The sequence below is a fragment of the Pipistrellus kuhlii genome, unplaced genomic scaffold (genome assembly GCF_014108245.1).
Source record: "Pipistrellus kuhlii isolate mPipKuh1 unplaced genomic scaffold, mPipKuh1.p scaffold_m20_p_3, whole genome shotgun sequence".
NCBI lineage: Eukaryota > Metazoa > Chordata > Mammalia > Chiroptera > Vespertilionidae > Pipistrellus > Pipistrellus kuhlii.
In genome coordinates this window covers 7,356,101-7,382,865 of record NW_023425529.1, presented here as the reverse complement: position 1 = coordinate 7,382,865, position 26,765 = coordinate 7,356,101, and the positions used below count along the sequence as shown (strand labels likewise).

At 48.4% G+C, this 26,765-nt stretch overlaps 1 protein-coding gene across 2 annotated transcripts in view; it reads right to left on the bottom strand.

Moving 5' to 3' along the window:
• The window catches only part of NUAK1 (NUAK family kinase 1), a 67,542-nt gene that overhangs the window by 13,749 nt on the left and 27,028 nt on the right, over window positions 1-26,765 (bottom strand). For both annotated transcript variants that reach the window (XM_036456108.2, XM_036456107.2), the window contains exons 2-4: window positions 21,346-21,466; window positions 6,846-6,997; window positions 5,402-5,467 (exon numbers count right to left, since the gene is read on the bottom strand). In XM_036456108.2, coding sequence (XP_036312001.1) covers window positions 5,402-5,467; window positions 6,846-6,997; window positions 21,346-21,466 — 339 coding nt within the window. The remainder of the gene's footprint in view (window positions 1-5,401; window positions 5,468-6,845; window positions 6,998-21,345; window positions 21,467-26,765) is intronic.

The following is a 26,765-nucleotide window of genomic DNA, read 5'->3' as shown; positions in this document are numbered from 1 at the left end:
TAATCAGACCCACCCCCGTGGAGATATTCTGCTATCCAAGGGAAAGAAGGCGCGTGGAAGGTCTGGCTCTGGGCTCTGGCTTTATTATATTATAGTAGCAAGGACTCGATAAAGGTTGCTTTTTTTGTGCCTGCATATGAGCCTAACCAGTGGTCACAGACAACAGGGGGGTGAGGGCATCCATGGGAAGGGGTTTGGGATAGGAATGGGGGGCATGAGGACAAATATGTGATACTTTAATCAATAAAGAAAAATTTTCTTTTAAAAAAAAGGTTGTTTTATTTTCTATCCTCTATTCCCTGTTCCTGTGCTTGCTGCTCCTTCACCTTAAAAGACCATCACATTCCTTTCTGTTGAACTCCTACCTATCCTTCAAAACCCAGTTGAATCAAAGGCTTTCTGGTCCCTCCAGCTAACAGGCCCGCCACTTCCTGCTCAGCATTCCCACAGCATATCACACAAGGCACCCTGAGGCCAATAGCAGGGCCACCAGGTCCTGCCAAGGGACAAGGATCAGAAAAGGCTTCCTGGAAGAAGAGGCGTTCGAGCTGAGACTCAAAGAACAGACAGGCAAAGAGCAGTGGGATGAGCATCCAAGGCAGAGGGAACCATGTGTGCGAAGGACAGAAAAACAGAGAATGCTGGGTAGATTTCAGGAGCTTGAGTCCTATGCAAGGGCCTTCTCTGACCACCCTCGCTAAAATAGCACCTGCCATTCTCTGAGTTAACCCTGAATGGATTTTATTCACTGTTGGATGTTGACATTATATATTTCTGTTAATTGCTTGTGTCCCGAACTAAAATTCTAAGTCCATCAGGGCAGGTACCTATTCTCCTCATTCACCTCCGTATCCCTCTCCTGACTCATCTTGACTGATGGTGCTAGATTCTGAGCTCCAAGAACACAGGAGCCCAACCATCGGGTTCACTGGTAAATTCCCAGAAGCCAGCACAGGACCAGGTACCCAGTAGAAACATAGTAAACATGTGTGCTTGAGTCAATATTGTCCACTGAAGAGACTAGATTTGCTGAACGAGTAAGTGCAGGAATGGATGAGTGAACGCAAGCACACATGAATACATATGTAAACACCCACCCAAATGGATAGGCGAACAAATGAACGGATTACTGAACGCATGAATGCACATTCTCACATTCATATACTCAAAGCCCAGAGGCGCAGATCCTGAGCCGCCTCCCCTTGGTCTCCTTAAGCCTCCGAGGGCTTCTATCTCGCCTGAGCCCCAGCCATTCAAAGCTTCTTTTCTTATCCCCAGCAGCTGGGTTTCCATTGTCATCAGGGGCAGCAGGCCATTTCCCCTCCGCCCCTGTATGCTGAGTGCTGGGAGCTCACCAAATTCTCAGCCTTCTTTGAGGAGGTCAGCTGACCCTGGTGCCTGGACCTCTTCTCATTGTAAGGCGGGGTTTTTTGTGTGTTTTTTTACAGGGGCCTCCCATGGGAATTGTCGGCATTCTATTCTCCCAGAGAATGGGATGTGAAATCTGGCCCGTTTTTTTATTAATTGCAAATTAATGCTATCCTGGGTGTCTATTTTGGTAGACATGCTTCTTCTCCTCGGAGTACGGAATGCAACCCAAAGAAGCACATTGCTCTCATTCTTTCTGCCGACCGACTGTGTGAATATTTTTAGAAGCCACACCCTCTCGCGCACTGGCCAGATAAGTAATTCCCAATGCCAGATGCGCTCTCTGCAAATCAACATCAGGCAGGGAAGGGACGGGGAGCAGCTGCGTGGCTCCCACTGAAATGGCAGCGACATGTGACATGTTTCAACCGGTAGCGTTTTCCTAGTCTTCCTGGACAATGGCTCTCTGCCCTCGGAATTGGGAAGATGCACCCACAGTTAGAGAGACATGGGAGGGGGCACCGAGAAGCATCTCGCTGCTTGTGTCCCATTGGTGGGTAAGAGGCCACCATGTCAATGGTCCCCTTGTCCGGATACCGATGGCATGGGCTCTCTTGAACTTGGAGCCCAGCTTGCAGCCATGTGTCTGTGCCTGCCGCCTTTATCACAAGTGCCCTTTTATAAATATGTTTTCAGCAAAATGCTGACTTGGGGAAGAGCTGAGCCTATCCAGCCGGAGACAAATCAACACCAGCTGAAACACATTTTAAAAAAAAAAAAAAAAAAAAAAAAACAAAAAAAACCTTGGAAGTGGGTGTGAGATGATGAAAAGAGAATTTGTCTGGAAGTCAAACATTTGAATTCTAATCCTGGCTGTCATCCCTTCACTCCAATCAAACAGCTAAAGAGCACCTACTGTGTGACAGGCACTGTGCCACACGCTAGGGCAACAAAGACAGGCATTTCATCTGCACTGATTCACTGCGTCTGATCCTGGGCACATCACTCAGACTTTCTGGACCACAATCATGAAAACAAAGGGTTTGGAAATGACCCTCAAGTTTCTTTCACGCTTTAGAGGTCTCAGATCCTAGCAGCTTTCCTTGAATAAGCAGAAGGAAGGATTCATAGCAGAGAATGGGAAGGTTTTGTTTCTGTTCGGGAGGTGTGCATTATTTTCTTCATTAGTAGATACCAGAAACAAAACCAAAAAAATCTTAAGGATTAAGAATCCTAGCCCAGCTGATGTGGCTCAGTGGTTGAGCATCAACCTATGAACCAGGAGATCATGGTTGGATCCTGGACAGGGTACATGCCTGAGTTACCAGTTCGATCCCTAGTAGGGGGAGGTGTGCAGGAAGCAGCCAGCCAATGATTCTCTCTCATTATTGATGTCTCTATCTCTCTCTCCCTTCTTCTCTGAAATCAATAAAAATATAGTTGTTTTGTTTTGTTTTTTAAAGAATCCTAAAGCATAAAATATGGCCCAAACCTTAATTTCTATAATGTGCTATATCTGCTATTTCCCCACTCATGGACAAGGATCCTAGATTGAAGGACTCTGTCCAGGGAACTGGGAGGCCCAACGCCATGGCACTATTGCTTATGCCAATGAGCCATTCTCCGGGGCTCCTGCCTATTGTTCCCAGCTCAGCTGCATTCAGAATTCTAACCATTCTTTTCCTCTGGGCAAGTCTATGACTCCCTAGGAAGCTATGTGCCTTATCACTGCTGGGACTACATCATGGGAGCAAGAGGTCACCCTGTACTACAGAACCCAACCCCCAAGTGAGAGGCTCACATTCCAGGCCTTGTAAGACTACATTTAGTTTGGAGAGCTCTGGGGGCAGGTGGGAGGAAGAATCTGCAGAGGAAGTTAACAGGGTGAATGACACAACCCCTCAGAATGTGTCTCTCAACCCAGAACCCAATGCTCTCGCCGTGGCCAGTCCACCAGTACCTTCAAAGCAACTAGTGTCCTGTCCGGTTTCCTCCCGGTGGCCACCCATGTAAGGAGGCACCTTGGACATGAAGCGTGAAGTGCTAAGTGCTTTGACTCTATACTGTCTAAAATCCTCATGTCTGTCATTGCCAGACTGGGAACAGGGCATGGCACACAGTCACTGCTCTGGAAACACCGAGTGAAAAAGTGAACAAATCCACAGCAATCATCAGAGGTGGCCTGGCAACCCCAGCGGACAAATAAGGAAACTGAGATTTAGGCAGGCAAGTCATTTACCCAAAACGCTGCCATCGGTAACAGGCAGGGCTGCCATTCAAAAGCCAGGCGAGCCAACTCCAAAGCCACCGCTCTCCCCTGGCCTCACTCCCCAGTGCTCAGCAGTGTATAAAGCTAAACACAAACTATCTCGTTGACTCCTCAGAACAAGCCTGTGGGCACGGCTGTTACCGCATTTTCTAGTTCACAGGGTGTGAAGCGCATTGCCCAATGTCAAGGAACCAGTAAGCCACCCGGGACGGAGTGTTCTAACTCTGCATCTAGCCTCCTGCTGGAATTCTCCAGCCACTCGGCCAGAATCGGAGATTTCACTTCCTGTTCCTAGAGGAAAGCTGCTCTGACCAACTCGTTCCTCCTCATTCTAAGGACTACACAGAACTATGTGACCACAGTCAACCCCTCGCAAACACAAGATGTCACCGGATGTGGCTTCCAGGAGCCTCTCGAAGGATGATGGTGACTAAACGATGGTCAGATGCCAAAGCAGCTCCATCCTTCCAAGCAAGGAAAGAGTCCCCCGTGATATCCCTCCTCAACTCAGAGCAACTTCAGCAACAAAAGGGGGCGATGCAAGGTCATTCCCAGGCTTGGTCCTGGGACGAGGGAGGAGGCACTCACGTCACCAGCGGCTAATTAGAGGGATCCCCTGATGCCAGGAGGACCGAGGCCATTTCATAATGAAACCCACGCAGTGAGCTCCGTTTATTTTGAAACCGTATTTGCTTATGTTGCCGATGTGATCAAAGGGACGTCCCGAGTGCTCTGCAGGAGGCACTTGAACCCTACTGGCCAGGAGCACTTTCTCCAGCTCCAGCAGCAGCCAGCAATAATACTCTCCGTGAAAGTAAACTCCATCACCGGACAGGCTGCTCCTTCCCAACAGTGAGCACCACTTCCCTTTCAATCAGCTGCCCAGTCCCAGGCAGGTCTCAGGGGTGGGAGGGAGGGGAGTGGCAGAAAGTGGCAGGGAAAGGGTCCCAGCTCTAAGGTAACTCAGGGACCTGCTGGCAAACCGAGCACCGTGGTTCGAACGAGGGCTCACGCGTCAGAAAGACATGGGTTCAAATCCCAACTCCACTACCTGCTACTGTGTGGCCTTGGGTAAGTGACTTAACGTCTCTGTGTCGCAGGGTCCCTAGCTAGGAAATGATGTGAACAAGAGGACCTATCTTCTAGGGCCATGGTCGGCAAACCACGGCTCGAGAGCCATATGCGGCTCTTTGGCCCCTTGAGAGTGTGGCTCGGCGTTAGAAACACTTCTTCAAAATAGACTCGCCCAGGCCGAAAACTGACTTCTGCGCATGGGCCACGAAGTTTCAATACGTGTGTGCATGCATGTGGTATTCTGTGGAAGAGACACACTCAAGGGGCCAAAGAGCCGCATGTGGCTCTCGAGTCTCGGTTTGCCGACCACTGTCCTAGGGTTCCTGTAAAGATCTAATTTAAATGCTATCAGACACAGATAACTTGAAATATATAACGTAAGTGTTATTGTACTAAATATTTTTATGGCAATGATTGTAATGATTGCAGACCATGAACTTGCCTAAGACAGAGACTGTATTGTAGTCACCTAGTTATCCTAGCATGAAGACGAATGTCTGGCGTGTAGTTGAACATGGGTAAACGGCTTACGGAGTTTGAACGGAGGACGCAAGCCCAGTGACGCTCCCCGCCCGCCTGCAGGGAAGGAAGTGGCCACCTTATTCCTAAACTGTAGTTCGGAGCAGCTCAAACCCCCACCGGATGCCACCCCCAGGCCCTGCATATCAATCATGGAGGCAAAAGGTTTACCTTAATATTGCAGTTGTCATCGAGCAGTATATTTTCCAGCTTCAAGTCCCGGTGGACCACACCGTTCTGAAATGAGAAGATAGGCGGGGAATTGAATGGGAGTGGATGGGATGAGAGAGAGAGAGAGAGAGAGAGAGGAGAGAGAGAGAGAGAGAGAGAGAGAGAGAGAGAGAGAGACAGACAGACAGACACGCGCAGAGGCACAGCAAAGGGGAGCATCTGACAGATGAAAGATGCACCAGCCCGGTGGTCTTCCCTCCCTCCTTCAGGGCTGCTCTCCCTGTCATGCAGCTCCCGCCAGAGCCCGGGACAGCAGAGCATGAGTCACTTGCTGTGTGGTTAAGGGAAAAATGACTGGAATCTGTTCTCCCCCAGAGCCTGTAAAACAGCAGGGGGATCCTTGGTCGGAATGTCATTCCACTGTGTGAAAGCAGCGCAGTCCCAGGCGGCGGCAAACCGTGTCTGTCTGTGATGTGATTCCCAGGGAAGAAGCAGATTTCTCTGCTGGGGACTCAGAACGCAGGGCACCCAGAACGTGTGTGTGTCTGTCTGTCTGCCTGCCTGCCTGCCTCCTTGATGCTGGAAAGAAGCCTGGTTCTATCTGTTCTGATAACAAAGTTGCTACCATGGGTGTTTCCTAAGCAGCTGGGAGGGAAGGTTTTCAAAGTCCCCTTCAACTTGGCGGGACTCAATGCAGGTGAAGGGTGAAGGTGGGGGAGGCTGGTGAGACCATAACCACTGGGTTCACCATAGCAGGTCGGCAGGTCGCTGCCACACTGGATGACCTGCCCATTCGGGTAAACTCTGGGAAGGCTGGAAGCTGAGCTGCAGTGACAAGCAGCCAGCCTACCGACAGGTGAAAAGAGTCATCAGCCAATAGGCTATTGGTCTATATCCATGATCAGCAAACTGCGGTTCTTTGGCCCCTTGAGTGTGGCTCTTCCACAAAATAGCACGGCCAGGATGAGTCTATTTTAAAGAAGGGGCATTAGGAGAAGTTTAAGTTTAAAAAATTGTGGCTCTCAAAAGAAATCTCAATCGTTGTCCTGTTGATATTTGGCTCTGTTGACGAATGAGTTTGCCGACCACTGCGGTCAGCTGAGTCAGGGGTATATGGGAACTCTCTGTACTACTGGGAAACTCTACTATAAATCTAAAATTATTATAAATAAAAAATTCAAATAAAAAAACAATTTTGAAAGTAGGAGGAAGGAGATTAGAAAGAAACAAAAATGTCAACAAGGAGTTATTGCTGGATTCTGGAATTATGTATGTATGGATGGGGGTCATTTTCTTCTTTTCATTTTGTAAATTCTCCATGAGTACTATAATGAACAGACATTACCCTTAAAATGTGAAAACATACACACACACACACACACACACACACACACAAAGTGACGCCATCGACACCATCCGTGGCCAAAGCTCTGGCCGCCGGTACCTTGTGACAATAGTGAACGGCCGAGACGATCTGCCGGAAGAAGTGTCTGGTCTCCCGCTCGCTGAGGCGTCTCCGCTCGCTGATGAAATCATACAGCTCCCCTTTGCTGGCGTATTCCATGATGATCACAATCTTATCTTTGTTCTCAAACACTGTGGGGGGGGGGGGGAGCAGCAATATACAAACACCCTGTTAATCCAACAATCTCACTCAGTCTGGGACATCAGAGATGTCGCTGAGCGAGGGGTGGGGCAGACAGCTGCCGGGAAGGACACACGTTGGGCAATTCTACATCACAAGGAGTTGGGCGAGTTTTCTAGCCAAGAAGGCTATATCATCACAGTAGCTACCAGGACCTCATAAGCTCCTCTGACCCACAGTTGGTGACCGATATTGTCATCTCTTTGCTTAAGACCTTCCAGACTTTCCATCTCACTCAAAAGAAAGCCCATAAGTTTCCAGTGTGGCTCACTAGGGTCCTGTGGACCCTTACTTAAGCTTATCACACAACAATTCTGTGTATTTGTTTATTTTGTCTCCTCCATCAGACTGCAAATGAGGGTGGTTCCAGTTCATTCTCTAATGTATCCCCAGCACCTGGGGGCTCAATTAATATTTATTAAATGAGTGAATTCAAACCTTCATAAGGGCATTCTGGACAATCACATGTAAGTAAATAATTACCTATCACTAAGTGCTTCTCTCTCCCAACCCTGATATTCTCAAACAGTGAAATGTTCAAAACTCTGTGCGTCTGAGTTCCTGGAGTTCCAGGCAGATGCCCGGGCACCGGGCTTGGGGAGGCCTCAAAGGATAGGCTCTGGTCCTCGCCATTGCCTCAACCAGCACTGCTGTTTCATATTTGGGCTTTCACATAAAATGCCCATTGAGCAAAGACAAAATAATAATTGTTTTTTAAATCCTTCACACCCAAGATATATGTTATAAAAATAAAAAATAAAATAAAAACACACCTTTGTAGGCTACCCAACACCCTCCCTGAAAGACCTCTGACTGCCTTCCTCCATCTCACCAGCTTCTACCAATCCCAGTAAGACACTGTATGTCCAATGTCCATCCATGCAGAACTCCTTGCTCGCTCTCTCTCGCACGCGCGCGCGCGCTCTCTCGCTCACACACACACACACACACACACACACACCACAAGCACACACATACATGCATACACACACGTTTTTCACCTCCATGCTCTTGTAACCCATCAGTTGAGAATGAACTCAAATATGGCTTCCACTTTGCCCTCCTTCTCATTTTTTACTGTACTTGCAATCATAGGACTTTCAAACTGCATGAATTTATTTGCTAGTTTATATATCCAGTGCCTCTGCCTGCCTGAGCTTTGAGACCAAAAAAAAAAAAAAAAAAAAAAAGTATAGTTTTGAAACCAGACACTGGCAAGTAGGATTCCTGGATCTCCCTTTTACTTGCTGTGTGACTCTGGGGAAGTTGCTTGTCCTCTCTGAGTCAACTATGAAATGTGCATAATATCAGGATGTACTTCTTAGAACTGCTGAGAGAGGTCATTGATGTGAGGTATGCTAAATGCTTAGAACAAGGCCTATCCTTACGGCATGCACTCAAGGTTAGCTATTACAATTGGTATTGGTATTATTGGAATCCAAGGGCCTACTACACAAACATACACACACACACACACACACACACACACACACACACACACACACTGAGGACTGAGTTAAACTGGAAGGTGCCCAGGCCTGGGTCCCCTGTCCTCCCACACCTTGTCACTGCTGCTAGAAACTCAGACCCCCTCCCGTTCCTTTTTGGCTCCTTCAAGTCGAGCCAAACCTCTCTGATAAAACTAAGGGGGAAGGAGGAGGGCAGAGAGGAGGAGGAGAGGAGAACGAGAACAGCCAGATAAAATTGGCTGCTCCTGCGTCTGCTGGCCTCGGTGTACCGTGCGGCTCCAGCCGCTGCCTGGGATTTCAGCCTGGTGTGCACTTTTCATTAACAATAAACTTTGGGAACGGGAAAAGCCGCCTCAGGATGCCTGGCTCGAGCTCCAACAATGAGAGAGTGATATTCCCAAAAGTGGGCAGAGGGTTTCCTCATTCTGCAAGGGATGAGGGGAGGGAGGGAGAGGGAAAGCACTTCAACAGGGAAAGAAACGAGGCGCCTCACACCCCAAAGAGTCTGATGCCAAAGACTAACGGTCAAAGCCAGCGGTCCCTGCAGTGTCTATCAGGTGTGGGTCAGTGCCCCATGCAAACCAAAGGGAGGCCTCAGCCACTGGCTTCTTCCCTTCCCAACGGGCTGACATGGTATCAAGGAGACATAATCGCAGTTCAGTTCAACACACTTCAATACGCCACGTATTTTACTAAGCAGATTGCAGCAGTAAGTCCCGCTGATCCTAAAGTGTTTCCCAATCCTGCCCACCTGTCCCAGGTCCCCATCCTCTCTGATTTCCCACAGTTCACTCTCGCCCGGCTGCTGGCTGCATTTGGAGTGGGGTGGGGAACAGTTTCAAATGCATGTTCCATGGAGCACTGCAAGCTATTCTGAGGAAAATGGGGCTCCGCAGTCAAACTGAGGCAACCTATTTGGAAACTGTTAATACCTGATGGCCCTCGGAGAGTCTGGTGTCTTTAACTCAAGAGTTTTGCAGGTGGATTTGGCCATTTCAGTATTCTTATTATAAGCCAGAGGAACTAACCAGGAGCCAGTGTGGAAAAAACTGGATGAATGAGATGGTACCCAACTGATAAAATCAGCCCCTCACTGCTGCAGGCGGGGCAGGGGGACAGCCAGGTGAAAGAAATGTCCAAGTGGCCAGGCCTGGCTGGCTCTGGAACCCTACCCTCAGCCCTCCCACAGGAAACAGCTGGAGTCTCGTGGTCATGGCCCTCCCTGTAACTCCAGATTAGCTAAAGGAAAACAACCATTCTAGACTCAAAGTATCAATGCTTCATCAAGAAGGCAATGCAGTGTCCATTCGTACAGCTCCTTGAGCCCTCAGTGAAGGACTACCATGTGCAGGCACTGGCCTAACAGCATTCTGCATGAATTATGCCCTATGGCCTTGGTCCTATGCATATCCCTCATGCAACAGATGAAAAATCCTGGATGTAGAGAGGTTAGTAACTGCCATGGCTACAGAGCTCGGACGAGGCCAAGGCAGGCCCGAGCCCATGGTCTGACTACACACTCCATGCTCTGCACTATTATTCACTCTACCGTTATTCACATGCACTAAACCCCCTGACCCTTGGTTTCCTCATCGGCCGAGCAAGGTTAACGACTTCCTCACACAGTGACGTGGGATTCTGTGAGCTGCCGGGTCCAGCATCCTCCGTGCAGTGCCTCGGCCAGGGCTCAGCAGATAGGAGTTACTCTCCTAATTACTTCATCTGCCTCTTAGGCAGCTTCTGGCAAAACAAAGCCCTATGACTGGCTTCTCGCCGCTAACAGAGCTCTTTAAAACATGCTGTGGCTGCTGCAGAAGCAGAGGTTTTCAAGCAAAAAGAACCTTAGGGATCAACTATTATTTTTTCCAGGATTTACAATGTATGAGAGCGAGGCCTTGGGAATCTGCTCTAAAGAATGACCGGCTTCCGCAGCCCACGGCCCGAGGCTCCTTGCCCGCAGCCAGGCCACTATCAGTGAGGTGACAGGACCGTTCTTGGCCATTCTTATGGCAAAAAGGGCTGCTTCCCTTGGGCACCCTTACAGCTGGTTATTTATAAGCCCAGAAATCTTGTCTGTGTTTATGTTATTAGTCACTAAGCAAGGGCTTATTTTCCACCAGTTGGGAAGGGTTTCCTTTCTGAAAAATGAAAGCCTGTGTCTCTTGGCCAGACAGTTTTACCCAGAAGCCTGGTGGCTCCAGAGTGGTAAGGAAAACTATGGCCCCTGACATGCCAGGCCCACCAGGAAAATCAAAGCCCTGAATAGAAACGTAGCTCGGCTGGAGTCAGCCCACAGCGCTGGGCCCGCGTCCATGTGCTGAAGATCTGGGTTTCAGCACAACACATTTTTATGAAGCGCCCACTATGTGGACGGCATGGGGGACACTAAAGGAAGTCTTTACGAGGTTAAGAAGGGGAGGAAAGGCTGGCTCTGGAGAAGGGAAAGTGAACGAGGGCAGAAAGGGGAGCAGAACTACCAGGGTGCCAGGGATTAAGAGAAGAGGCGGGCTCTGTGGTTGAGCAGCAACTTATGAACCAGGAGATTACTGTTTGATTCCAGGTCAGGGGTCAGGATATATGTCTGGATTGCAGGCTCTATGGGGTGTGAGGTGAGGTGGGGGTCGGAGGGTCAGGGGAATGGGCCTGCAGGAGGCAGCGGATCAATGATGCTCTCTTACCATTGATGCTTCTCTCTCTCTCTCTCCCTCTCCCTCTCCCTCTCCCTTCCTCTCTGAAATCAATAAAGGTAATTAAAAAAAAAAAAAGATAGAAGAGAAAGAAGCCAGCCTTGAATATAACACAGAGGCCTTAAGGCCCCAGGGAGCTCTGTGGAGGAGGAGTCAGACACAAGCGACCAGACATCCAGACATCATCGCAAGAACGATAAATACATGGAACAAAGGATAGGGTAGCATCCAGGATCCTGGACCTATGAAATAGTCCAGGGCTCTTCTCCCCAAAAGCCTCCCTGGAAGGCTTATTCAGAATAACAATAGCTAACATTTATTGAACCATTACCTCATGCCCTGGATTCTCACAGTTAATACTAACACTCCTATGAGATATGTATTAATATTATTCCTACTTCATACATAGGGAATCGGCATTCAGGTCAAGAAACAACATGGCCAGCACCCTGCAAACACCCCACCCCCACCCCCAGAGCCTCTTTCTGTCACTACCCATCTCATCAAGTGCGTGTGCTCGTGTGTGTGCACATATCTGCATCAATATTATGAATATCATAAATATAAGCCAAGAGCACAGATTAGTTTGGCATTTCAAGTTTTCTAAAAATGAAATCATGTGGTACCTATTCTTTTGTGTCTGGCTTCATTCCTCAGCATTCTATTTGTAAGAATAATCCATGCTGCTCCACGAAGTCAAAGACTGTTCGCACCCGTTGCTTGTAGAGTTCTCCATGTTGTGAATGCATCATGGTTTAGTTATCCATTCTACAGCTGATACAGACATTTGCATTGTTCCCAGGCGGGAGTCCATATGAGCAGTGTCGCTGCGAACATTCTTATACATGATTGCTGATGCTCATCTGTATGCATTTCTGTTGGGCAGATCCTTGCTGGATCTGATCCCAAATCTCTGTGACTCAAAAGCTTATGTTCTTGCCACGGACTCCCCACCACATTGTGTAACACTCAGTAGTGTAGCAGGATAGGATATTAATATTCAGATATTAGTTGCATTTTTATACACCAAGAGCCAATTATTGGACTCTCCTTCATCATACTCAGTAAAGATTCTTCTTCATAAAAGAGAACCAGCATCGCTGTCTCTTCTAAAAATGCTTTTATCAGCCTGACAAAGCTGTTATTTCTGAGAGTGTTGTTATGTGTTTAAAAGAATGCAAACCTAAGTACAAGGAATAGTCTTTGTCCTCCAGGGTTGCTATCCGGTTGAATAAAACTAATACTTCACCAATAAATCAAGACCTCACCTATACCATATAGGCTTTACGTACCCAGATGATCAGAATGATGAGTAAGGTCACTTGAATGGGCCTGAAAAGATTCCTAGAGACAGCAGGCGGGGAACTGACCCATGACAAAGGGTTTGGGCTTTGTTTGCAGGAGAGCATGTTACCATTGTTTCAGAGTATTCTAAACTAGTATTCTAAACTATCTCCTCGCTTTCTTCTACTGTTCCACAGAAGGGCCTTCTTCTCAGACACCAACTTTTGAATTGTTTTTTCTTGTTTTCTGTTTATTTTCCATTTCAAAGGAGAGTGGGGATTGGTCGCTATGGCAACGGAGACTTCTCCAAATTAATTCTGAATTTCATCAGATGTTCAGTTTTGACAGCCCAGTTCTGCCTCCTGATTTGTCTGGCTTTCACAACCATGCTTATTACCCAACTCCTAACCATTCCCTCCTGTTGCCCTCGGGGTTAATAACACAACTGTATAACTTGAGACTATGCGTATTATCAAAACAATGGCTCTGGCCTGGGAGAAATGCTGATGCGTGAGGAGATCTTGGGGCTTTAACCATCCACCAGCCATTTGAGAGCCAAATTCGCGAGGCCATTTAGGAAGATGAAGTTGCTTGGGAAGGGAGAGGGTGGGAATCAACTTACAGGATACTCTGTGAAGAGCAGGTTCTAAAAACCGGAGGGTATCTTTCCGCTTGACATGTAACCTCAAGAAAGGAAGATGAGTTTGTTGGTTTTTTTTAAGCAAAAAGGGCCAAGGGCCTAGAGTGGGCCAGTCTGAATTCTTTTCCTTTCTTTGCCTTCTGTCAACTTCGTATCCCAAATTAGTTCTAGGAAACTGCCGTGTCTTCCATGGTGTTGCCTCCCCACAAGGCAGCATTTTTATTACTTTCTTAAAACCTCAGACAGAAGTAATATTTCATTTCTCAGGGACGCTCTTTTCTTAAAGGTCAGTAGACTCCTCAAAGAAAATGGCTTGTTTTCCATTTCAGAAATGGAGACATCTTTCCTTGGCGAGAATTGTCTGCAACCTGATTACATCAGTTAGTCAATACAAGAGTCACGCTTCAAGAGTTTCCTCTCCAGAACTAAATTTCAAACACCTCATGGGCTCATGCCTTCACAAAATGGTCTTCTGGTCCCTTAAGTCCAAAAGCCCAAGGCAGTGAGAGCGAGAAAATTAAATTGGACTGGCAGCTCCCCATTGTCAATGCATTGGTCAGAGTTGAGTCAATGTGTTTCCTGGTTTGGACAATGAAAAGCTCTTTAGTTCACTTAAACCCAAGTTTTTTCTGGATGTTGGCTGGCATGTCCAAGGAGAGCCATAGCCAACCAGGCCACCCACTGCCAGCAGTGGACTCCATAGAAGGCAAAAGAAATGGTAAGAAAGTATCAGACTCACAGAAGACAGAGATGCAGAAGGCTTACCAAGAACCATTCACTCCTGCCAAGATTAACAGTGCTAAATGAGGGCCCAATATCAAATCCAAGGAGGACAGAGGACAGACATGGTCAGGAAAGAGAGAGGAGTTGCATGGAAGAGGAGATCAAGTGCACCATGTTGGACCAGCCATTGGACTCCCCTCTTTTCACAACCATCCCCGGTGGTGTTTCCATGAGGGAATGGGCTCTGTCAGCCATCATCACACACTCATCAGCCACGCCCACAGCCTCTCTGATCATTTTCTCCATTGCTCTGTCTCAGCCTTTTTGTCACACACACACACACACACACACACACACGCACACACACACACCACAAGCACACACATTCATTCACATGCACACACCCACTCACACAATCCTAATTCTGAGAGAGCAGAGACAACTGATCAGAACATCTCAGAATCCTCCCAGATGGAAGCTAAGGCTCTTTGATGTGATGCAATGAACTTCTGAAAAAAAGCATGCTCCCTTAATTTGGGCAATGAAGCCAGGCCTCTGGTTATCACGCCTCGGCTTCAAGCACTGCTTGACCCACCATGTACGGCTCATTTCGTCAACTCTAAATTCCAGTCTTCCTCATTGGGCAAGACAGAGCAGTAATTAAGGCCCTGACTCCCAGAGCCAGGCTACCTGGGTTCAAAACTAGGCCCTGCCATGTACCAGCTGAGTGACCCTAGCAAGTTCCTTGACCTCTCTGTGCCTCCATGTCTTCGCCTGTTGAAATGAAGACTATCCTTATTGTAAATATTATCATAGCTCACAATGAGCATAAGTGTTAGCCTGGTATTATTAAGCAGCAAGTATTAGTTGAAGAAAGAACAAATGAAGATATGCCTGGATTAAATCCAAAAGTATTAAGGATAGGTACTGGCAGAAGCTGCACCTGGCATTATACATATGGCGTTGAAGGATGGGGAAGGCAGGAGGCAGAATGGAGGAGATAGAAAATGAATAATAAAACAAAGCCTGAGGTGGAAGCAAGCCCGATCTCTTAACGAGGGCCCATTCCTCAGTCCCCAGTGGGGTGCCGAAGCGTGAATCTCAATCTCAAGCCAAACGGACCAGAGGAACCTCCTGTCAGAAATCGCTGTGGTCAGTGGGACCTCCTCCATACCCTATGAGCCCCCCTAAACGCATTGCCTGGGGCCAATGAATAGAGCCATCCCAGCTAATTCCCAAAGACCCCATGCTAAATGACAACACGGTTCCAGTTTTCTCCTTAAAAATTAGCTTCACGTCCAAGTGGCATTATTTGAGGCCCTAGAAAATACTGAATTCCAGGAAACCCAAGAGGGTGAGGCAGGACAACCAGGGAGTAGCGTTCATTTGCAGTTGTTTTATTTCTAATCTCCGGCCTTCAGGGGGAAAAAAAAAATGGCTTGGGTGTAATCAAAAGAAAACAATGAAAATAATACACTGGAAGGTCAAATAGCTAACTTAATAGGAAACTCATTAGAAACGTGGCTGGACAGACGCGCAGCTGAAGCGCCGGCTCACAGGATCAGCGGTGAAGACAGCTCTCCGGTGCTGTGTTCTGAGCGGGGGCGAGTCCTTCCTCTGCATCCAGTCTGCAGAGACTTCGTGTGGAGCTTGTGGGTCTGGCAGCAAAGGCAGCCTGTTAAGAGGCTCAGCCATTCGCCATGGGGTTCAAAAGAGTAAACACAAGCATAATACGCCACGTTGCCAAGTTCAACAAACTGTTTCATGGGGCTCCGAGTCCCTGATGAGGGCAGCAACTGAATGGCTAAGTAAGTAAACCCAAGCCCAAAGGTATCACTCACTGCTCGCTAGACACACAGCTGCCAGACACACGGTCTTCTCTGGAATTCACTGATGACAAATGATCCGGCCAAGACGGGGTCCTAGAGCAGGGCCCTCGTTTCCCCCTTAGTTGTAGGACTAAGTCCATATTTCTCAGCCTGGGCAATTAAATCTAAATCTAAATGCAGAGCATTTTTTACAAATGCCCCGTGAGATCCTAATGGGTGTCCAGCATCCAGAATCACTGATCTAGACTATCTGGTCTCAACCTTCTCTTCCAGCACCTCCCAAGAGAAGTTTCTACTCTACCAGAAAGGACCTCTCACAGCCTTAAAGATCGGTCACAATGGGAAAAATCAATATCACTTATTGGGCATGTACCCAGCACTGTGCTTAGCTATTTTACATAATATCAGCATTATTCTCTACAACCTTATCTGTATAGAATCTAGCTATTGGCCACATCTTACAGAAAGGATTACTGAGACTCAGAGAGGTTAAGTCACTGGCCTACGATCTACACAGTAAAAATTGGTAGGGCAATTGGCTCATTCCAATCTAAGCCTATTTGGACAATAAATATATTCTCACCCTAGTAGAACAGTACCTGGAACATAAGTTTTCAATGCATTTTTGTAAAAAGAAATGAATGACTGAATAGGTGAATGAGTGAATGAGAACAGACCTTGTTGGATCAGTTCAGCTGATTCCTGCCTTTGAAAGGGCCTAAATCAGGGTTTGCTTGCTGCTTGAGAAACCTAAATTAGAATGAATACTTGAGCCTAAGAGGAAAAATGTCAAACGGCTTGCTCTGTGTGTATTTCCAAATAACTGATGCTAGCAATACAGCCCTGCGTTGGTGTCTGACCTCCTGAGCAGGGGTTTCTCCAATACAGCGAGTGCTTCTCACACTTCGGAGTGTGTGGGAACACGGGGTCCCACCCCGAGGGCTTTGGATCCAGTAGAGTTGGATGGGACCAGGTGATGCTGACGCAGCTGGTCCTGGACCACCTCTGAGAACAGCAGTTTCTGACTCCGGGACCTCTGGTGGGTTCTGTGGAAACATCAGCCCCACTGCCCCTGGCCACAAGAGCAGGGGGAGGAGACAGCGGGAGGCAGGCAGGAGGCAGAATGCCCTCTACGAGCCTGCAGTAAACAGCACAGGCCAAAAGCCGTGGGCTTGTCCTCAGATCCTATCTTTTGTTTTCTCCTCTTCGTCTCTGGCTGGATGTTTGGAGCAGAGGGCAAAAACAATATCCCCTTCCAGAAAGACCCAGCAGAACCTCAGGAGGCACGGGTAACTTGAAAAAAAGGGAGGTGTAACGTGTACTTCTAGGAACAAGATGCGAGGCACGTATAACTGATAGGAAACTCGTCCAGAGTGACTTCGTGGTAAGAATTTGGAGAATTTCCTATGACCCGGACTCTTTTGCCATCTTCTTGCAGACAGCAGGTGTGAGGGTCAGAGGACAAGGGCTCATGTGAGACTCATGTGCTTATCAGAGAAGGCGTGCTTGTTTGTCTATTTTGTTTTGTTACTTTATGATTGAGAAACTCTTCTGAAGGCGACTGATGACAGCTGACCAAGGCCACACGGGCCTCCTCCTTCATCCCAGAAAGCCAGCATCACCCTTCCTAAGACAGGAGCCGTGATGAAAGCAGATCACAATGCCAGGGGCCAAAAAAGAGTCCAGCTGAAACCAGTTTGGCTCAGTGGATAGAGCGTCAGCCTGCAGACTGAAAGGTCCCGGGATCAATTCCAGTCAAGGGCATGTACATTGGTTGCAGGCACATCCCCAGTGAGAGGTGTGCAGAAGGCAGCTGGTCGATGATTCTCTCTCATCGATGTTTCTAGCTCTCTATCCCTCTCCCTTCATCTCTGTAAAAAAATCAATAAAAAAATATATATATTTTTTAAAAAGAGTCTAATCTTGCAGGGCCAGGAAGAGAGATTTCCAGGAACAGAAACCCGGGGCATAAAAGGGAAGGCAAGGCCCCAACCTCCCCGACTCCCTCGCCTTTTCCTCTTTCCCCGTGGGACTGGTACCAGATGGGGCGCTAAGGTTCCCTAACGTACAACATGTGCATACTCTTGGTTATGCAGTCGGGGTCTCCTAGGCTTTCAAAGGGGAAACGGGGGTGGGGAGGGTGGGTGGTGGGGGGGACCTCGGGCCTTTGATGTTTGAACTCGGATCCTGAAATCAGAACCTCAGGCAAAAACTGTTTTTTATCTCTCCCATCCTAGGCAACCCAGTTGAAAGCTCTGGCGGGCACTTCCTTTTCAGCTGCTCTTTCCATTTTGTCAATCACCTCCCCACTGAGAGGATGGAATTCCTTTGACTGGAAACAGGGGTCCAGCTAGCGATGGTGCCAGAGATTTCTTCCTTTTCTCCCTCGATTAGGTTACCCTTCCTATCCCACACTGGCAGGTGTATTTCCATCCTTTTATCGGCTTTAGAAGCCAGTCACGGGTCTAGTTGGCAGTTGACAGATTTGTGGGTTAATCACCTTCCCCCACGTGGATCAACAGGGGAGCAACCCCAGGGGCTGGTTTGAGAGAGAAACATTGGAAGGGATTATTTTTGAGATCTGGTGAACAGCAGCGCTGATTCAGCGGGGTCACAGATTTTATAAGCCTGCGGGTATGATGAATAATATATAAATAACTGACATTTCCATGCTGTGCAGAAATATCGTCTAAAATACTCGCAAAGCTGGGATTGAACGCTCTCTCATATGTAAGACAGAATTTCTCGGCGAGGGCCAGAAATTCCCCTCATCACAGGGTCTAGGACAAGACTCCAATGGGGGTCGCTGCAGACCACCAAAAGCCTGGTTAGTTTTATGAGCACCAGCTTCCGAATGTCCCTGAGACCGGGCTGGACTTTGAGATCCACCATCTATTAATTCAATGGTCGGCAAACTCATTAGTCAACAGAGCCAAACATCAACAGTACAACGATTGAAATTTCTTTTGAGAGCCGAAAACCGATTTCTGCGCATGGGCCACGAAGTTTCAATCGCCCTGTACTCGCGAGCCACAGTTTGCTGACCACTGTATTAGCTGATGTAAGCTTGGGAAACACTACATTTTCCTTACCATGAAGTTAGAGATGTTAACAGCTCGTATGTCATCGGTGGAAGGATTAAACTCGATAATACATGGCCCATTCCAGGGCAGGGTAAACACTTAACAACTCCTAGTTTTATTAATATTATTTTAAAGCACAAATTGAAAAAAATGCTATTTCCCTCATCAAAATCAATGGCTTGCCCTCATTTCCGGTGTAAAATCCACACTTCCTCCTTTTGCCAATGTGACCAAGATCTGGCCCTCTCCAACCTTTCTCCTGCCACCATCCTACTCACTCACCACTCAGCCTCACAGGCCCTCTGTCACTTCCACCAACACAAGCTCCTGGCTATCTGAGCATCCAAACAGGCTGCTCCCTTTGCCTGGAATGCCAAGTTCTTCCAAGGACTTAGACTTACGCCCTGCTCATCAGGTCTCAGTTCAAAAGCCACTTATCTACTCACTTGCCTACTCCCTGAATGTCAGTTCTATGGGGCCAGAGCTTATCTTGCTCACTAGAACAGGGCCTGGTACATATTAAGCACTTACTTGATATTTTTTATGAATGAATTACTTTTTCTCTGGAACTAGTATTTCAATATCACCAGATAATACAGCCAAGATGGTGCCTTCCCCTCATGAAATCCCCCAGTTCCTAAACATACAGGGAGGTACACCATTGCTTTGTCATGTTGCTATTGTTATTGCTGCCAACGCTACGTGTGTGTACATGTGCGAGTGTGTGTGTGTGTGTGTGTGTGTGTGTGTGTAATCATAAAGGTCCTTGCTGAAAAAGAAATTACAAAGTTCCTTTACAGCTTCTATTCATTTGGCTGTTGTCCAAACAGCCACTTAGATGCCTTGGCATTGGTTTTTCATTATGCAAATTAATGTGTCCCTGCACTCAGCTAAGACTCTTGACTGCCCAGTCAACCAATCAGCTTCCAGAGAGGTTTCCTTTCTCTCTGTGAAGGGATGAGAGACCAGCCCATCAACTCACAGACTCGGGTCCCACCACCATTGCTGCCACCCACTGCTCCTACCAGTCCCAGCCTTGAAAAGGATAACAAAGGCCAGGTTGAGTGGGATGCCTGAGGCAGAGAGTTCAGCCGCAGAGCCAGCAAAACAAGACATAAAGTCAAAAACACAGGGCTGAGGTCTGGCAGAGGGGGAAAACCAAATGGGGTCAGAAGGCTCCTCTGCTAAGACCATCAACTAACCATGATGCAGTGTTATGAGCTGAATCGGGCCTTCCGAAATTTACATAGTGCAGTCCTAACTCCCAGTGCCTCAGCATGTCACCCTATATGGATATGGGGTCTTAAATGAAATAACTGAGGTTAAATGAGGTCATTAGGGTGGATGTTAATCCAATGTGACCGGTGTCCTTATAAAAAATGGGAAATTTAGACACAGACACACGGAGGGAAGATGATGTGACAACACAGGGAGAAGATGGTCATCTAAAAGCCAATGATTCAATAAATGATGGCATTTCCATAAATGGTATACTATAAAGTGTGATAAAATGTCTTTGTAGGGAAATATTTATTGACATAGAAAGAGATACAAAACAGAAAAACAATCAAACTAAGCTTTATGATCCAACTTTGGGTGAAGATACATACAGATACAGAGAAGTAGATAAAAATATAACATGGATAGAGAGCTTTTTAATCAAACTGGGAGTTGAACAGAAAAGTATTTTTTAATTTTAACCTTAATATTTTGATCACTTCTGCACTAAACACATATTGCTTGGGCAATATTTTTCCAGGATATTTTAAAAATGAAGATTTGGGAAATTTATACTCTCCATTTCTTCCCATGAGGGAGCAAGGAGGTTGAAGCATGAGCAGTTTTATAAGCTCTGCCCCACCCTGCCTTCCTATGAGCACCGGCTAGCAGGCGTCTTCAAACTACGCCCCTCGGGCCACATGCGGCCCGCAGAGGAGTCTGATCCGGCCCGCCAGGTTTTTTGGGCAGTGAGCGCAGCCGAGGTGTTACAGTAGGAATTAGTAGTTCATATAGTCCGGCCCTCCAGCTCTCTGAGGGACCCTGATCTGGCCCCCACTTTAAAAAGTTTGAGGACGCCTGGGCTATAACCTTGACTCCATTTGCATCATCAGATGCAAATTCTTTCCCAAAATTAACTGGATCTGCCCAAAGGTACTTCCTAACTCAAAGAGCCTAACTTTGGGTAACTCACGCCACCACCTCCTGAGCATTGGTTTTGGGGAATGATGTTTACAATTTATCCACCTCTCCTTGGTCCCCCACCAAACTGCCATTTTTCAGAAACCAAGGCTGTCTCCCCTACTGGTGTTCCATAGGGTGGATTTCTTAGCAACCACCAAGGCCCTGGGAAGCCGGAAGAAGGCACCCGCCAGAGGTATTTTATGACCAAAATGAGTGGCGCTACATGTGTCCGGTTGCATTCAAGGTAACTAAATGAGAGATAGCACCCGGCTATTTTTGCATGGTGAGGAAAAATACTTGGCTCCTGCCCAGAAGGGCAATTACCTAAAAATCTTGGCAGGCCCCATGGTATGAGGAATGGTAACTGATACAAGGATGAAAAAAAAAAAAAAAAATCACTGACCTTCATAAATACTGATGATATGAGGATGGTTGAGGGATGACATAATCTCAATCTCCCGTCTGATGTGAACCATGTCCTGTTCATCCTTAATTTTGTCCTTACGAATGGATTTTATAGCAACCTGTAAAGTCAGGAAATGAAATGTTACTCAGAGAACTAAACAGATGCAAATCAGCCGTTTGTGGGGAGTTTGGAAAATAAATACAGATGTTACTTGCTGGCAGAACTGACAATAACAAAACAAAGCTTCGAATACCCCCTGTCATGTCTTTCATTTATAGCAGAAACACCCTTCTCGGGACAACAGAAAACATCAGGTTTTAACAGCCTGGGGTTTGGGAGAGTCGTCTTTTTTTCTTCTTCTGTTTTTTCTTTTTTTTTTCCATAAAGCGGAGGCAGCTTCACGTGTCCGGATTCATTTACTCTAGGCATCCTGATCCTTTGAAAAGAGAAAAATGGAGGGCTCCGTTTACAGGGTATTGATGAGTCCACGTGGATCCGTGAAATTAGTATCACTCAGCTCCTCCAGCAGCTGCCACGGCGCTGGCTACAAACAGCTCGACTGCATGTCCTATCTGGAGGCCACATGTGCTCCAACCTTGGGTTTTAAGACTCCAGGTTATGCTTAGTTTATGCACTTGCTGAGAAGCCAAATCCTTCCTCTGGCCTTCCTCTGGCCCAAGGCACCCCCATAAACACACATCATGTAATCAAAAGATGCGGCCTGGGGAGAAATGAGCCTAAAACCAAGGGAGTGACAGCCAGAATCCCTGCCCAGCCCCAGTTGATTCCCTGGTATCAATGTTGCCTGCAAATCCAAACTGTTGAGAAGTGCCAGGGCCAGGATGCAGAGCGACGACCCAAAGTAAATTCATCAATAAAAAGGCATTAAATGTCATGGGAATCTAATAAGGAAAAATATGTTTGCCAATGGATTCGTCTTTGCTCATGAACAAGTTGGTTGGTAATTTCGTTTGCCTCTGCTCTCCGGGGGACAAAAGCTACTTAGGTGGGGGAGGTATCCATGGTAACAAAGAAGCCTGCCAACCAATTTGCTGCGGGTTCTGGAAGCCTGCTGAGTCACCTCCATCCGGGTGCGTCTGTGCCTTAGCATCTGTGCCTCCTCCGTGAACCTGTCCCACCGTTTCCTAGTAACTCAACGAGAACTCGGGAGCTATTTTTATTATTGTTTTTGCTATTGACTGATCTCCCCAAAACCGGTTACATGGACCAGCAGCTTCTCTGTACTTCTCGTTTGCAGAACCTTCCCCAGTTGCAGTTAAATCAGTATTTGGATCATTCGTTGATTCTCCGCTAGTGGAGATCTTACTCACTGCTTTATCTCAGTGCTTAACACCATGCCTGCCACGTGGCTGGCTTGAGAAAACACTTAGTGTGGGCAGGCAGGCAGGTAGACAGATAGAATGGGAAGGAGAGAAGGAGGGAGGGGGGGAGGAGAAGGGGAGGCAAGGGTTGATGCTATTAGGTGATGAGTGCTCAGCCGAGAGAAGCGATAGTGAAATTGGAGCGAAAAAGAAGGGAGTCTCCTGCTGATGGGGAAAATAAAACATTGGGGGGGGGGGGGGGGGCCCTGCTGGCAATCTGACTCTATGCCAATAACCGAATGTACCTTCTTGATAGCCTATAATTAAGTCACTGCCCCTTTCTCCACAATCTGGTCTTGCAAGACCTGTTTACCTAAGGACTCCCATTTTACAGAGGCCATAAACCATGAACAATACACAGGCCCCCCCCCCCCCCCCCCCCCCCCCCCCCCCGGAGTTATCAGGGCTGGCGCCAGGCCAGGCCTTTAGGTGTGGTCTCACAGCCCCGCCCCCATCCCAACACCTGGGGCTTTGAGTCCTCAAGTCCCATCCATATTCAGGGGACACAGAAACCAAAGGGTATAAAGGGAGAGCTTCCTCCGTATTGGCTTGCTCAGGATTTGGAGAGCAACAGTCCCCCTGAGTCACTGAACCAGTACATGCGAAACGTCTGAAAATAAATGGGTTTTCCCCCCCGTATCTCCAAGAACTATGTGTATTTTTCGGTCGCCCGGAAAATTCTGTAACACTGCCAGACAACACCACCGCCAAGACTCGGCAGGAAGGTGACTTAGGGTTTCCTGGACATCCTACCTGCAGGGGCGATCGAGGAATGAAGGAAGCAGATAGAAAACACGAGACTTCCTGCCGGATAAAAGGCGGCCGCGCGGGCGAGATTACGCTGCCAGCTACAAGGCCCCTTTTCATCGGGGTGCCAGGCTCAGGGCTACCCCGGGTCCTCCCTACAGCCCCCCATTCAGCACCCAGCAAGAAAAGCCTCCGTGTGCTGACGTCAAACGTAAGGATATGACTGGAAAGCTTTATTACATCTGAGCCGGGCTGGCCATCCCGAGAGCTGGCTCTTAGAGGAAGCGGAATGTGGGCGGCTGTCGGACCAACCGCCACATTCCTCCGTGAACTAAGATGGGAAGAGGGGAGAAACCACCCCTTGGAGTATGCAGTAGGCTGAACTTGCCCTTGAGAAGGCCCTATTGTCCAATGACAATAGGAATACATTCTTTCACCAACCAGGGTCAGGAGAGGGGAGTGACATTGGGGGGGGGGGGGGGGGGGGGATAAGTCCACCTGTCAATCCCCCCAACAGGAGCAGGGCCCACATTTTCCAGGGGGATGCTTCCAGCCCAGTGTGAAAGGGGAGTGCCCACATGCCCACGGAGGACCGGAGAGGGCTCCGCCATGCCAATAAGCATGGTGGCTTCCCTCTTCCAACAATGAATCTTCTGTTGAAATGTAAAAGAGGGGTCATTCTATCCCCAGTTTCAAAGGGGTGGTGGGAGCCAGGCGGAGACAGATGCTAGGAGTCACTCAGAGCTGGGCGACTGCCAGGGCCAGAGGGAAGGCTTTCAGTTCAGCTCCCGAGAGCAGTGAGAGGACGACCCAAGGTCACAGCAAATAGCAAACCACAAAAACAAGGATAGTCATAATGGTAGGCATTCACATACGGCACGGACACTGTGCTAAGCGCTTAGCCCGCTCCGATGGTCACAGGCTTCTCACCACTCAAGCTTCGGCTTCACGCCACCCCCTGAGGGAGGACCCCTCTGACCCCACTGGTTGATAAGGCCATCGTTTCGCACTATCTGAAATTACCCTGCTTCATGGTTTGCTGCATATTCATCCAGCCTGTGGGCCAAATTCAGCTCGAGGCCTGTTAGAGGCCTGTTTCTGTAGGACCTCTGACAGCTGAGAGCTAAGAATGACTGTCACGTTTTTCAAACAGTTGTTTAAAAAGGAGGAGGAGGAGGAGGAGACCTATACTAGAGAACGTAGCTTCTGTCATGGAATACAGTGCCTGCTTCATGGAGTTGAAGGAGGAACCGAGCCAGGTGCACAGTGAAGCAGTTTGGCATCATGGCTAGTGACATGGCTTTGGGGTCCTAGCTAACATCCCTCGCTGGCTGTGTGACCTTGGGCAGGTTACATAACCTCTCTGTGCTTTGGTTTCCTCATCTGTAAAGTACAGAAATAACAGGACCAGCTTCATGGGTCCCTTCCTGCGAGGATTACACGTCAGGTGCTTAGAATGTCCCTGGCCCAAGCAGGGTAGGTGTTCGATAGTGTCAACCATGTTTAACCCAGAGAGAGTGTCCCAGAAACAGGACATTTTTCCTTCCATCCACGGAGCAAACTTCAATTCCACCTGATTCCTCCCGGGGCCATGAGTGAAGGCCTTGAGAAAGGAAACATGTATTCCCCAAGGACACAAAGGGCTGGAACCTCTCTCTCCTGGGTCTTTACACGGTAGCCTCGTCTGACATGTCAGGGAGCTCAGAGGGGCCGGGGCCCTCGAGGGCATCACGGCATCTGAGTCTGCGCACCAAACAGGAAATGAACAACTTGAAGCTAGGACCGTCTTCCCCGTCTCCTTCTTGGGGTTGTCCATCCAAGGGAAACAAGGCGATAAACTCTTCCTCCTTAGAATAAAAAATGTGGCCCACACTATCCAGCTCAGCTTCCCTGGGTTTGTGTATCCAGTTATTCCTTTGAGCGCCTGCCGGGTACCAAGCACAGAGCTGAGAGAACATGAGAGGCAGCCAACGCGACTCTGCGCTGACCCTCCAGGTGGATGGGGGGGAGGGGGGGGGCGGGGAGGGACAAGACGGAAAAATTGCATAGATAATTACATAATTTCCCTCATGGCCAAAAGCTACCGAAGCCATGCACAGAGAGGCCAGCTTTATAGAAAAAAAGGGGGGGGAAAGCCCTTCTCCAGTTTTCTTCCATCCTCACCCCATCTACAAAGATAAGTAGAGGGGTCCGCAGGAAGAGATTACCCAATGTCTGAACTGAAACCATACACCCTCCAAAAAAAAAGGGGGGGGGGGGAAATCCAATTTGTTCTTGCCCGCGTCAGATTTCACTCCGCCTTCGAAATGACTGGAGCCAGGAAGTCAGGTGTCTGAGCCCAACACGCCGCACAGCAGCCTTCATAAATGTCCCCTCGTCTAGACGGCACCGTGCGCCTTATAAAACGGTCTGTTCTTAAAGGAGGCCACCCCCCAGCTTAATGTTTAAACCGTATGCAGCCGCGGGTCTGGCCAGGGGCCCGCCGGTGCTGCCCTGTGGTGCCTGCCTGCTTAAGAGGCACGCTCGGCCCAGCCAATCCCCAGCCCTTGTTAAACGTAATGGGCTCAGCCTCCTCTTCTGCAGAGGCTGGTTTGCCTCGTGTGTGAATAACCGCCCAGAACCACCTGCTCTGCCGCTTGCCACCGTGGCTGCTATGCATGAAGAGAGCCCGGTGATTTCGGGCAAGGTCGTGTGGGGAAGCAGAGAAGGACGGTGGTGAAAGCGTAGGCTTGTACCGGCTGGCTGACCTTAGGCAAGCCGGAACCTCGCAGGCCTCAGTCTTCCTATCTGTAAAATGGAGTTATGAGCAAGTTGTACTTCCTGAGGCTGTGGTAAGGAATAAAAATAATTTAAGTGCCTGGGACACTGTATGCATCACTGAATCGCGGTGACTCTAAATGCAGCCTGTCAGATACAGCGTCCTGGACCAGGTGATGAGCCCACAGACCTCTCCCCTCCCCGTTTCCCCCCACACATCTTCTCCCCCCACATTCATCCTGCAGGAGAGCAGGTGGAAACTCATCTCCAGCCTGCATGCCCGCACGCAGCAGGCAGCCAGCTGTCTTCCCAGCCTGCTTCGGGGAGTGGGGACCATCCGGGAAGGTTGTGGGTATGTGAGGCTCCAGCCAAGAGAATCCCTGCCGTATGTCAGCCTACAGGGAACGCTCTAGAACAGGGCCGCTCCTCAGAGGTCATGGGCACACCGTTGATGAAAACGCAGATTCTGAATCCAAAGGTCTAAGGAGGGGCCTGGGAGTCTGCATCACTAGCAAGCTCCTGGGTGATGCC